Consider the following 13,817-nt stretch of genomic DNA (forward strand, 5'->3'; position numbering starts at 1 on the left):
TTCCTTTTTGTAGAGGAAATTCATTTAGCTTATAGATAACACGCCTTGCGTGCTTTTGCGCACACTGAAAGCGTGTTGTGCTTTTTCGCACGGAGCTTTTGTTTGAAAACTTTAACATGCCCTTTTGTTCGACTTGCTCACGCTTAATTGTCTCAAGCGTGTCCTCTGAAACAAAAGAAATTGCTAATGAGGCAAGATTGCAAGCGTGCTAAAGCGCGTTAAAATAAATTCTTTTGTTTTAAAGTGAAAGCGTGTCGTGCGCGTGCTTTCACCTTTAGCATTAAAATCCTGTGGAGGGACACAAATTTGATGAATGCTTAGTGCTCTTCCTAAGGACCCAGGATATTAACATGGGAGTCAATCAACCATAAACAAACAATTTGAGACGACAATATCGTAAATTACATATCGTCCTCTCTAAATCTCTCTTCGGTCAGAAGAGTCCCCTAGATCACGATAAATGCCATTTGTGAGCGTATATGATCCCAACTGATATTTTGAATCACCTGTAGCTTTGGCATCACCAGTTCTTCCTCTTCTTCCCCGGACACACCTAAACCCTTCTACTTGTGCTTTAACCGTACAGTCATGTCACTATAGCAAGACAACAAAGGAAGCATTCCTGTTTCTTGCACAGCCCATGACGTGACACTGCACTGATCACTTACCCCTCCATCGAAAAATTATCCTGAAACAGATCACTTTCTAGAATGTCGAACACACCTGATGAAAACAGAAAAAATTCCCGCGAAACGGGAGAAGGATTGGACGGGAACTAGGTCCAGTCCCCACACTCTTCAAGTCCAAAATGGCGGGCCAGCTAACTTGATGTAATAACAAGTGCATCATCTCAATGCAAGGCTTTGTTTGGGTTATTTTTTTATAAAAGCAAAACAAGCTTTTTGTTATCCAGCTCTCCTAACCGTGGATGGATGGTTTCATTTTTTCAGCTCTAAAGGACTCGGAAAATCATAGTTCACCTCGATACTGCTCACTGAAGCTCGAAAATGTCTGTGTAATCTACGTATGTATGGTCATGCTCCTTTGCTGATGTGTATTTAAGACAACTATTCAGGCTATTACAAGGTCAGACGGAGATTATATGTTAACGAACCTTTTGATAAGCTAAATTTATCTGGTAAAAATATAAAAAAATGGGCCTGACAAAATATAGAGACTTTCCATTCTTGGAGTAATGCTTGGAAATATGACGTGAAACTGACTATTAATCAAAGAAAAATTTAAGCATCTTGTAAAAAGATTGTTATAAGTACATCAGAACATCATCATTTGTGTTCTATGGTGGTTACTAGGTTTTCAAAGAATAAAATCACCTTTGATTTGCTAAATTATGTGTTTGTTACGCTAATCAGAGGCCTGTTTTAGATCAATTTTAAGGTAACAATCGGTGTATTTCTAAACAACGCAACTGATTTGGCTTTGACAATTCATTTTCACTTACCAAATACAGAATAAGGGCTTCTTGTCAACAATTGGTTTGTTTATGGGCTGAATTAGGCTCAAAATTCCATTTTGCATCGCCTTAGAGGGGCATGAAGGGTTTGTTCCAAAAATTCAATAAACCATAATAAGCCAAATTTTTCTCAACTGATTTTGATAACTGGGTTACTAAAGTAAACAGTGGTATAGGTTTGGAAGTTATGCAGGAAGGCAGGTGAATATAGTGAAATTTTGAAAAAATTTTGGCCAAATTCTAGCCCCAGGCTTCTCTCTGTAAAATACCTTGAGGACAAAGTTACATGCATGAACTGAAAGCTCTATTATAGTAGAGTTCATGGTCAAATTCATTTGGCAGCACAATTTACCAGTGGGTTCTTATCACACGTTCAAAATACCCCCTGGAAAGCTGGAGTTTTGGTGCTCAAAGGGCAAAAAATGAGACCCCCCTGTAACTCCAAAACTAAAACTCAGAGAAGTGAGCCAAAGTGGCTTTTGAAATATCTCATTATACCCAACTTCTGTGCCAAGTTTCAGCCAAATCGGTTGACCACAACTTTTGGCCCCTGGAACACTTTCTCAGACAATGACACTTAATACAGGATTACTAAAAATATTAACTGGGCGTGGTCTAATGTCGATTTTAATGGCGTATCATACAAATATACTTCATGCAAGGAAACCATAAGACAATCAACACTCTTTCAAACCATCTACTGGCTTTAAACATAGTTCAGTGCCAACTTGTAACTTAACGGTATAATAAACGTAGCATTGTCTAATCTTCTACGGTATACAGTACTGTATTTCTATGACTAACAGTTCACAACAAAATATCTGATTCCTTCATTTCATAGTTGTTCAATGTGTATAAATAACAGAAATGTTTCTAATTAAAAGTAGCACAATAGACAACAAAACTGTTCAACTTAAAGTAGTCATAGGGTAAGAATTGCGAAGTCTTAAAAAATTTGGATATGTACGTCTGGCGCATCGGCACTTGAGCCGATTGTCAGTTTACAGTAGCAATGCAGATGATGATTCTTTATAGTGATGATGGATTGCATTTTAAACACAATAAAACCACATAAAATGACGTATGGCTTAGTTTCCGTTCAGGGGTGGCCGCTTAATACAGGTAAAAATAACAAAGAAAGACAAACATAGGACTACTACAGGGTGGCCGCCTAATACAGGTAACAAATACAGCGTCTGTATGAGCGAAAAGTCGGAACTTTGAAAACTGGCTGCTAAATAGAGGGTGCCGGCCGCTTAATACAGGGCCGTTATATACAGGTTCGACTTAGTTCATCGTAAAATACTTAAATGTTGAATGGATAAGAATAAAAAATAACACGTGCATTGGATCACAGTTCTAAAAATATTGATATTTTGGCTTTCGATTTGTACTATGTGTGTCATTGTTCTATCGATTAGAAATTGCTGTCCGTGGTCAAAGAGACTGACATTAGCACTTGCCATGTGATGATTGAAAGTTGACCTTGTGCTTGAGCAGCGTCCATGAGATTTCTCCAGCCTTCTTCGGAACAATCTTCCTCATCAATACGTAGTATACGAAGGCTTGGTAGATTTCTGATGTACGGTATAATAGACGTTACTGAATCACCCAAGGGATTACCCTGCAGGCCTAATGTTCTCAGGCTGGGATTATGGAGTGAAACAATTTCCAGTAGAGAACACATGTCATTTCCATTAAGATTCAGCTTCCGAAGTTCTAAGTCACACAGATTGGGAGAAAATTGAAGGCTCTCTAGGAACGCTGTAAACTCCTTTCTTATGGTAACAAAATCGAAATGAAGTTTCTCTAGTTTGTCTAATCTAAATAATAACTTAACATCCACGACCTCCACACTACTTTGATTTGTCGCCCCTCTTAATTTAAGCAATCGTAACGATGTTAACTTGGGCAGTGACTGACCAAGCGCCGCAGCAAGGGCTGGTGTCATAGTGAGCTCATCGAGTACCAGGTGCTGAAGTTGCTCGTGTGTGATACTTTCAACTAACTTTCCCGCCGCGGATGGCAAACACCATTTCAAGTTAAAACAAAGTGTGATCGGGTTTCTTAAATGTGGAAGCAGAAAGACAAGCTGTTCCGCTCCCTTTGGTGTCAGCACAACTGTCAAATGATTGGGTTCTAAAAGAAGTACACTTAACTGCCTTACATCCACTTTTCCCATCTTCCACGAGCACTTCTCTGCTAGCGTGGGAATTTCTTCTAGGAGACGAACAATCCAATCAAATGTACAATTTGGGTTACAAAGTTCGATACTGTTCAAACTTCTGCCACAGTTTCGTAAAATTACTATAAGCTCTTCGGTGTTACAACTGTCAACCCAGTCATAAACTTTTACGCGTTTTAGAAATTTCAGACTAAATAACCCTGAAGGCAACGTCGAAAAGTTGCTTACATTAATAATTACACCCGCTTCGGTAAATAGCTTGGCATGGTTGAGACAAAGCAGCAGCAAATCTCTAATAAAAAAACGTACTTTGCCTGATTTATAACTAAGAGTAGTGCGGAATCCACAAAAAAAAGGAAATCTTAATGATATATGATTAGAGGAACCACAATTACGTATACATGTAACCTTAAAGAACTTTTTAACAAAGTCACACATTTTCAGAATTTCAGTATTTACATTCTTTAGACGATTGAGTGTTTCAAGGCTGAGTAATCTGTGATGATCAGGCATGAGAACATACAAATTGAAATCGAGATGAATAGACCAACAAGAACTGTAATCTTTTAACTGAAGCAGGTCAAAAGGAACGTTTTCAAAGAAGACACCACCAACGCAATCGAAACAGTTCCTTGACAATTCACCTTTTGACTGAACTTCTTCAAACGAGTTCCAAACAAATCTGAAGAAAGTGCGATGCTTCATAGTGACCTCGGATAACGGTTTATTTGTTTCCTCTACATCTGGTACAGTTGCCGTTAAATCCAATAAAGGATCAGACATTCTCACCGACTCCAAATGCTTAAAAACTACCACGGCCCCTTGGTCAGACAAGCCACATACAAACTTGAGAACGTTCTCTAAGGCAATACAACCCTCGAAGGTGTGAGCGTACTTTTCAACTGGACCAAGATTTCCTTCAGGGAAAACACATCTATAGGTGATGAACCATGCTGACAGAAATTCTTGAATACTCTTATGCATAAAGGAAACCATTCCTGCTGGTCTTCTGTTTCTTATGTGCTTCGTTACTTGAAGTAAGCCAATAAAAGAACTTTCTTCGCAGAAAATGGAAGGAGGCAGCTGTTTGTAATCAAACACGTGATCGTCGATGAGAAGACTATCTAACGCCACCTTTCCGATTTCACAAAGGATCTCCTTGAAATCTATTACCTCAGGAAAGTCACAAGAAGCAGAAGCAGAATGTTTCGCTTGGTTGTGATCTAGAACGCTCTGGACCATCTGCACATACAAATCTGTTTTTGTTTTGGGCCAGCTCTCTAGGTGACTTTCTTTCCACAGAATGCATAAGAATAAGAGAAGTAAGGGACTTCTTGCTAGAGCTAACAGGTCTTTGGTATGCAAATAAGCGAGTAGATTTTCTGCATCTCTATCGCTCCCAAGCTTTTTCTTCATGTAAGACGAAATGTCATCGTAGCTAAAGCCAAGAATCTCAGCACGAAGGACTTTCAGGACTCTACTTTCTCGCAAGTCATCCGCTTTGGAAATTCTGCTGGTTATCAATACGCAACAGTATCTCAGTTTGTCACCTTTGAATATCTTGAAGATGTCAGAGTCGCGTCCGCACCGATACTCGTCGTAGCCATCGAACACAAGTAAAACTTTCTCCTGGTTGTCGGTAATATATTTGAGAAGGCCGTCTGTCATGGATTTATCCTCCTCGGCAAAAATGTTGGAACAGCTTATAACATCTTTGAGGCTTTGGTGTTCTGATACTTCTTTTAGATTAACGGCAACGAGAACTTCGAAATTCTTCAAGGCAACGGCCTCTTTGTTATCCGCCGTTTCATCTTCCAGATTGAGTTCAGCCCAGTCTAGACCCAACTTCTTAACAAACGTGGTTTTCCCAATTCCCGTTTGTCCTTGCACGAGTATTCTTTTGGGAGACGTACCGCTCTTGCTCACAGTGACAAGATCGCAGTAATGATTCAGCTCGGTTTGTGATGATCCAGCTGCGTTTTGTTCCTGCTTTACCCACGACAATCTGGTGTAGATTTCATGGATGTCAACAGGATCTAACGTGGACCAGAGGGATGTGGGCATAGTTGCTGAGTTCTTGTAATACTCAGCTAATTTAGTTCGGCAGGTTTTCACATCGAAGCCGCCGTCTACGGAACATGCCTCTAATTGAAAAAAAAGGGCAATATTAAGTCACTACCAATTACGATCAGTGGCGGATAGAGTGAACATCTGCTTGAAACTACGTCGCGATTTTCTTGGTTCACAAAAAAAAGTAACGCGAGATTTGGTGCATGATGAAACATAAAAGAAAATTAGAGTTGCTGGAAATGACAAACTTGATGGCTTAAGTTGTAGGTAAAAATAATACTTTTTCTCTACTGTTTCAGGCTTTAGTTTATCATCCTCTGCAGTCTAAATATTTCAAAAATGTAAAAAATAGATTTCTTGGTACAATTATTGAACTTTACCTGTCGGTTCCCTATAATTAGTTCGGCCTCAGTTTTATGTGATTACACAAATGAGGAAATCCCAAATATATGTATACTGTGCTGTGTATACACTGTATTTTGTACTCCTAAAATTTCTTAAATCGCTGTGCTCTGTATACACTGTATTTTGTACTCCTAAAATTTCTTAAATCGCCGCAAACTTTCGAAAAATTGAGTACCAGCGTAATTAGTAAGAATATGCTAGCGTGCGTCTGTGGTGATGGAATAACAAAAATGATGAATTCCAGGTCGTATGCAAAAGATTTTTCACCAATATAGGAGATCTTTTGAGAATAAATAATTTATTTATTTATTTTCTTAAAAGTTCTGTTAACCATAACAAAATACCGTTTTCATGAAGAACTTGATGATACGGACCTGACGCTTCATTCTCTGCTCCAGTGTCATTCCACCTACTTGAGTCTTGCTCAAGGCCACTTTGAACTACAAAGTTGTTAACAACAAAATATTAACAAAAAATGTTCAAACATGGTCCGTAAAAATTCTAAAATACTTCAGCCGATACATTTGAAAAGCGCGAGGAGTTAGTTTTCAAACTTTGCCTCCACGAAAAACAAAAACCTCAAGATAATGATAACCTTTTTGATTTGGGTAAACATGTAGCTGAAGGAAAAAGTCGGTTGTCCCCTTTACCAATAAGATACACCTGAAATTTAATTTATTTCTAAGCTGTAGAAATAAATCATAGGCCCGGTTCAAACGTCGCATTCCACATCTGATGTAAATGAGCAGGAACAAATCGATTTTCTTCATTGGTCGGCACATGTGTAACATTAGTCGGCACATGTGAAATTCGACGTTTGAACCAGGCAAAAATTGGGATCTCTACAGCCCCCGAAATGATCCCGACTCCCAATTGGGGATCATTTCGTGGTCGGGATCATTTCGGGGGCTGTACATCTGTACAGCCTCTAATATATTATATAGAAAGGCGGGCGAAGCTCTCGTTGTTACACTTATAAGTGTACTCAAACAAAACATAAACTAAAAACAACTACAAAGAAATCTTTCAAATCTGTGCTTATAACATAGCGTACAGTGGACCATTCATTTTAGGGAAAAAGATATGTAACTACAATAGAACAATGGAAGTTAGATATAACTGAAATTTTGTTGAAAACAAGACTCGTCTTTGTTGTCTTTGCTTTTTCTCTCTAAAAAGCAGGTGGCCATTTACCGCCAAAATAAGCGGGTGCTTGCATTCGATATTCCTCCCCGGCTTACATGAATAGGTGGACGTAAGTAAGGACGGTCGTGTGCCTACTACGGCTCCATGACGTGCGCGCGACAGAGCTTGCCTTAAGTTAAAATAAATGATACTTATTGACTGATGCAGTGAACATGATTTACAATTTTTTTTTCTTTGGGGGGGGGGGGGAGAATTTTGGTCGAAATTCTTTATTACGAATGACTAATTAAAATTGTTTTGGAGAGAATAATATTCCTGGCCTCAATAGGGAGATTGTTTACCAATTTAGCTCCAATGTACCTACATTGTAATGCTTTCCAAAAGTGGCACGGCTGTGAAACAAGACAGGATAAAGTAGGGCCTCTCTTAAATTACAAGGGGATGCAATAAGTTGGAAGAAAATACAGATGTTCTGCATGTCGCAGTAGCTTAAAATTTACTGAGTATGAAAAATGGAAATCAGGGGAGAGGAAATGCGCCCTCTTGCTATGAGGGACACAAACATCAATTTATTATCTAAAAGGGAAGGTTCTGTTGCTAATTAGTTAATTCCGAGTTGCCCCAAGCTTCTGTTTCAAAGCAAGGGAGGGTGACAAGCCACTGATGTGAAAATGAATGATTCTTTTACTCTTCTGCAAAAAAACTCATTATTTGGCTTCCTTTCAAAACTGAAATTTTTTAACTTGAAATGGCTTAATAAAATGTCAGTAACATTGAAAGTTCTACCTTGATCAACATGGCTGCTTTGACATACATGTATGCCACCAACTGATGCTTGCACATCATCAGTTGTAACACTCAGTTCCGCTTCCTGCTCAGAACCTTAAAGAATGATAAAATAGCTATATATTTGTTTTTAAAAGCAAACTGTTGTAAGCTAACTATGTGGATAAGCTACAACATGGCTATACAAAAATAATATTAAGTTATATAAAATTCCATACTCAACTCCCAAGGGTGTGGTAAGGTGAGGGGGGGGGCACTTGCATTACTTTTTACTGGGTATGTGCCGCTGCCCTCTCAGAGCTCCCTACCCCATTATAGTCTATTCTATGGCCAATTTTTTTTATTATAGACCCCATCTACATGTAAGTCACTTTTGGGCAAATATTTATATTTTTATTTATTTAATTCAATATTTATCCAGGGGCATCCAATTTTTCCAAGCTTAGTCACTGTCTATTTATGTATCTACATGTACCTGATAAATCCTGTTGGTGATCATGTGATGAATTGACAATTTTTTTAAATTGAAGGAAGAACACTTTACTTTTAATCTACAGTACAAACATTCCGGTACATTTGCTAACTGTAAATGTGAAGAACTTTTTTACTCTAAAAATCAGAAAATATCTCACCCCATTCTAGTAACTCTATTGAAAATGCGACCCCATCCAGTGGCACATCCCCATAAGAAGTACCCCCCCTCCCCCCCGGGACTCAACTGCAGGAAAACATGGGCTTGTATCCAGCTCAAATCCTCCAGATGGATATCAAAAGTTACATTTAACAACGGAATAATAAATTGAGTTAAGTATAATTCTTAGGATTACATGACTGGACAACTAATCTCAAACAATTTCCTAATATAAAAAGTGATTTTGAAACATCTTGTTCCTAAAGCCACTCATGTGACAGTTTGTCAAGATTTGCAACTTGACTTGCTTTTACCAGTTATCTCATTTTAGCCAAGCTCCCGCACGCGAAGCGCGTGTGGCGAAGCCCCATTACTAAGATAAATTGGTAACATATGAAAGCAAGAAAATTTGGCTATGACGTAGCGTACAAAAGCCAACCGACACCCTTGGGAGTTGAGTAGGGCCGACAAATGTCAGGTTAAATGGAAATTGTTTCTGTATCCTGTTGTCTAAAGTATTAAGTTTAGATTAATTGTCATGTCCTCAAATTTGGAAAATAGAAAAAGAGAGGGTAAGATGACAGGGCAGCGAAGCTCAACAAGAAAAAGAGCTAGAGCGAGATAGAAAAAACGAAGGAGATATTTTTTGTTGGAGGAACGACATGAAATTTTGTAGCGGCGGTGAGAAAAGAAGAAATGCTAGCAGCCACCTGGGTGAAAATGAACGACAGTGAAAAAAAAGTGAACAAGAATACGTACAACATTTCCTCCATAAAACGTGTAACCAGGAAGCTAGTGGAAGTTTCACGTTGTAGTCATGCAAAACAACGGCAAAGAAATGTACAACGAAAGTGTGCTGCATGTGCAAAGTTGCTTTTTTGCTAATTAGACTTATTTTTGTTTTTTCACCGTTCTCGTTGCCTTCACCGCTTAGCATTACACGATTTTACATTTTGTTTGAGCAAACTATAAATATTATCAAGGGCTTCGCTTTTAGCATGGACACGTTTAAACGAGTTCATATGAACTCCTATGTGCTTCATGGGTAAACAAGCAATTTACATTTTATTTTTTAGCCCCGGCTAAATCTATATATTATTGGATGTATCACCGCAGTTGCAATTAATATTGGGTGGCATCTGTCAGCAGTGGCGGATCCAGGGAAGGGTCTGCCCCACTTTTAGATCAATCTGAGGCCTAAGGGTTGAAAAAAAATTTTTTTGAGACTGCCCCCCCACCTCACCTCTTATCTGAAGGTCTGGATCTGCCACTGATCAGTATCAGCAATACATGTAGAGAGGAGCTAAGAAGTGTGAAGTCACAAAAACTGAAATTTTCAATGGCCTGGATCATAACAATATTGACAATCCAGACCTACTTTAGATTTAATGGAGCCATCAGAGCATAACGTTGCTTTCATCTCCTCACCAATTTGCACCAACAGGATGATTTTTAGCAAGTGAACATTTTTCAAGTTGTTCTTTCTAGATCTGCTAACCAATCCCAAAATTTCACAAATTTAGCTTTTGTAACATATCACTTCTCTCCTCTATAATGTTAATGTTTTAGTTCTTTCTGAATAATATATGCTAACCAAATATCCCATAATTTCACAGATTTAATTTGTGACATCATTACTTCTCTTCCCTATAATGTTAAACTACACAATATACCTTGATCAAGGCATCTTACACCAGCTGACGTTCCATGATCATCAGAAATAACACTCTCTGCTTTTGGCTGAGATCCTTGAAGAATTAAATAAACAGTGAACCAAGTGTAAATGTTGGAGGTTACTTTGGCAGAAGTAATGAGATTTCATTATAATATTATAATATTATACTTTGCTCACCAGCATCAAAACTTGTGCTTGTACCAGCTTGTCCAACTCCACCAGATTTTTCTTCAGTTATGTGTAACAACAGACACTCAATTAATGAATATTAAATTTTTATACACTGTCTTGGGTGTGACCATTGTTCTATGGGGTTGTTAATAATATTATGCTTGTAAACAACGAAATGAGTCAACTGCGAAATAGAGTAAGACATTACAAGGCAGCAAATAGATACTACAGCAGGCTGCTGACTAGGTATTGTTACCTGATGTTTTTGGTTCCTTTTTCCATTTTTGGAAGATATTTGATGCGCTTCTTCTTATTTGCTTTCCAAGAGTATTTACTTGCTTCTTAGGGTGACCATCTTCCATTCAGCAACTTGACCAAGCTTCAATTTAATCACCAGAAAACATTAATGTAATAAACCCCTGGTAAAATTTTTGCAATATTATATTCAAGCTAATGCTCCAATCTCAATTTTTTGCAAAGTTGACTTTGAATACTTAAAATAAACTGTAAATGGCTTCTTGAGGAATACTGCTTACTTCTTCTTCTTCTTCTTCTTTTTTTTTTTTTTAAAAAATACTGTTTACCTCCCTTCTAAACATTATTAAGGTTACCAGATAACTTCAGGCATGTCTCAATAAATTGTGCAATAAGTAAGAATTAGTAAGAAGTTCATCGTACAAGGTGTAATGTATTATAAAGGTTTTAAGAAATATATATATCTAACTGAAAAATACGCAGTCTAAGACTGCATGTGTCTACTGCAGTACTGGTATAGAAATGTAATATAAAAGAATTGAAGAAAAGAAAATAAGACTGAAATGAAAACGAAAAGGGAGGAGTGGAAATAGAATAGGGATAACAAAGAAACCTTTGTAAAAATGTTGCACAGAATACTGGTGAGAAGAGATTAAGCTGGTACCATTTACCACTTAAGAATTTGTTCATGCTTAGCGTGCGTATATCGAGTTATGGATGCACGCGGGAAGTTTGGAGAGCATGAAAGATGGGTAAGAGTTGCACGAGGCGATAGCCTAGTGCAACTCTAGCTTCTTGAGTGCTCTCCAAACTTCCCAAGTGCATCCATAACTCGATATACGCACAGCTTAAAGCATGAGCAAATTGTTTTATAACATAGCTGCTAAAAATGCTTGCTTTTCGATTAACTACAAAATTCTCGTAACGCGTGACACAATAACAAACGCTTCTATTGGCTGATTACAAACACTCCACAATGGTCTAGTTTGAATGAAAATTCTTTTTGTAAAACTGAGAAAGAAAATTTGCTTATTTATTTGTTAACGATCAATGAAAACTAAAAAGAAACAAAGGTAAAAGAGTCTTAAAGTCCACCTGAGGTGACAATACTCACATGTTCGTAAGAAGTCGTGGAGTATGGTTTGAATTTGCTTAAAAGATGTTTATGTTTTGCTCGGCAAAATCCAGAAAACATGTTTTTCAGCGAAGACGACTGTCATCCTACGTTACCCTTATATTCATTTACAAACAATGGCTTGTCATTATGGCTTCATGAGAAGACCTGGCAGCAGTTGTTTTTGTGAGTAATAAATTTATGTCTTCTTGTGTAAATTGTGTTGTTATTGCAGGAGAAATTTTCCTGCTTCAGTCGGATTGTTCGGCGATAACAAAAGTGTTTAATTTTTTGCTGTTGAGCTTACTTTATAATTAACTTGTTCTGTAGGATATAAAACAAACGTTAAGAACGGAGGACACTTATACAAATTGGATATTTTCCGACACAGACGGATTTGTGCTCTTTTTCCAAGTAAATGTCAGTATTTACGGGAGACTTTTCAATGGATCCTCAGGCTCTATTATTTGCGAAACATCTTTACTGCTTTTGCTGTTGCTTTGAGGGGCTAGAACGAAGCTAAATTCCAAAAAAAGTCTAGAAATTTTTTTGCCATTGCCGTCGATTTTGGGGTACTTAGGAAAAGGGACAAAAAACACAGCTGAACACGTCATCTTATTTACGCACGGGCGTGCGTAAATAAAGATTTTGTTCATAGCGCCTCAATAGGACTTATATTGGGCAAGCACGCGCGCTATGTTATAAAAACATTTTGTATGAAGAGAACTGTACCTTTATTCTAACATAAACAACATATTATATAATCTTACAACATGAACCACAACTTTGTTCTGAAAGCAATGCAGTAAAGTTCTATAGGTAAAGTACTGAAAGCAAAGTTCTCATCTGAAACGTAGGCATAAATGCAACAGAAACTATTAATCCATAGTGAACTTATGAATGGCAAGTATCATACTTTAAGAGATACAGTCTCACAGAAATTGTGTAACAACTTTACTAGATTTGTCTAAAAGCATTGTGATGGGCCCAGATTTTAAAAGAGAGAGCTTCAAATCATTATCTGAGATTTCGCTTAGGTTGTGAAGAGTTCCATATAGTGAAAGAAAACTCTCTACAGCATCATTAAATGCAGTAAAATGCAAAAAGTTGTTGTTAATCTGAATTACTAATTTACACACAAGTTTTGACTTAATCATAGAACTTAAAAAAGAGTTATTGCAGTTTTTGCAGGTGATCATATCATCAGTTGTGTCATTTTCTATGTTTGCATTACACAATACACAGCGGTGACTTCGGGCTACATCTACACCAATAATATTCCCCTATGTGATGTTTTCATGAAACATAGATTAAGAAAATTCAGTTTTTTCTACATCCTCTATAAGGGAAACTCTAGTGTCAATACATGTGTTTACAAATGTACTTGGACAAAACACTCGCCACGCTCAATTAGATGTCTTTGTTCAACAAATACAGGACTTGTTATGGCGTTATTCATAGTTTCCAAAACGAGGTAGTCCATTGCCTCCCGAAAAAAGTGAGTGCTAGGAACAATACTGGATTTATTTGCCTCCCAAAGGCGATTATAAATTTCTCCCCGAAAGGAATTTTCGCTCTCCCGAAAGAGATTATTCGCTCCCCCAAGGGAATGTTCGATCTCTCGAAAGAGATTTTTAGCTCCCCGAAGGGAATTTTCGATCTCTCGAAAGAGATTATTAGCTCCCCGTAGGGAATTTGACCCCTTAAAAAAGTTACACATGATCCAACGACGACCAAAGGGAGATTGAACGCGTTGCATTGGCATCAAAATCCTTTGACTAAATGATTCTTTAGCTGGCATAAAATCGCCCCAAACCGAAAGAAAACCTGACAAACTCTTTTTAAATAAATACTTTACAAATGCATAGAAAGCTGTAATCGGTTATCGATGAGAAATAGGACGAA

At 37.7% G+C, this 13,817-nt stretch overlaps 1 protein-coding gene across 1 annotated transcript; it reads right to left on the reverse strand.

Moving 5' to 3' along the window:
* Window positions 1–2,891: 2,891 nt before the first annotated feature.
* Window positions 2,892–10,905, reverse strand: LOC140926160 (NLR family CARD domain-containing protein 4-like). The gene is made up of 6 exons (XM_073375947.1): window positions 10,800–10,905; window positions 10,550–10,600; window positions 10,371–10,445; window positions 8,067–8,162; window positions 6,479–6,574; window positions 2,892–5,803 (listed from the first exon to the last, which is right to left on the reverse strand). The coding sequence occupies exons 1-6, from the start codon at window positions 10,903–10,905 to the stop codon at window positions 2,892–2,894; spliced, it is 3,336 nt and encodes a 1,111-aa protein (XP_073232048.1).
* Window positions 10,906–13,817: the final 2,912 nt, after the last annotated feature.

Source organism: Porites lutea, chromosome 2 (genome assembly GCF_958299795.1).
Source record: "Porites lutea chromosome 2, jaPorLute2.1, whole genome shotgun sequence".
Lineage (NCBI taxonomy): Eukaryota > Metazoa > Cnidaria > Anthozoa > Scleractinia > Poritidae > Porites > Porites lutea.

Coding starts and splice junctions, on each gene's coding strand:
- LOC140926160 (XM_073375947.1), bottom strand. CDS start 10,905: ATGGAAGATGGTCACCCTAAGAAGCAAGTAAATACTCTTGGAAAGCAA. Junction 6,575..8,066: donor AAGCAGCCATGTTGATCAAG/GTAGAACTTTCA, acceptor ACAACTTTGTAG/TTCAAAGTGGCCTTGAGCAA. Junction 5,804..6,478: donor TCAAGTTCTTCATGAAAACG/GTATTTTGTTAT, acceptor TTTTTCAATTAG/AGGCATGTTCCGTAGACGGC.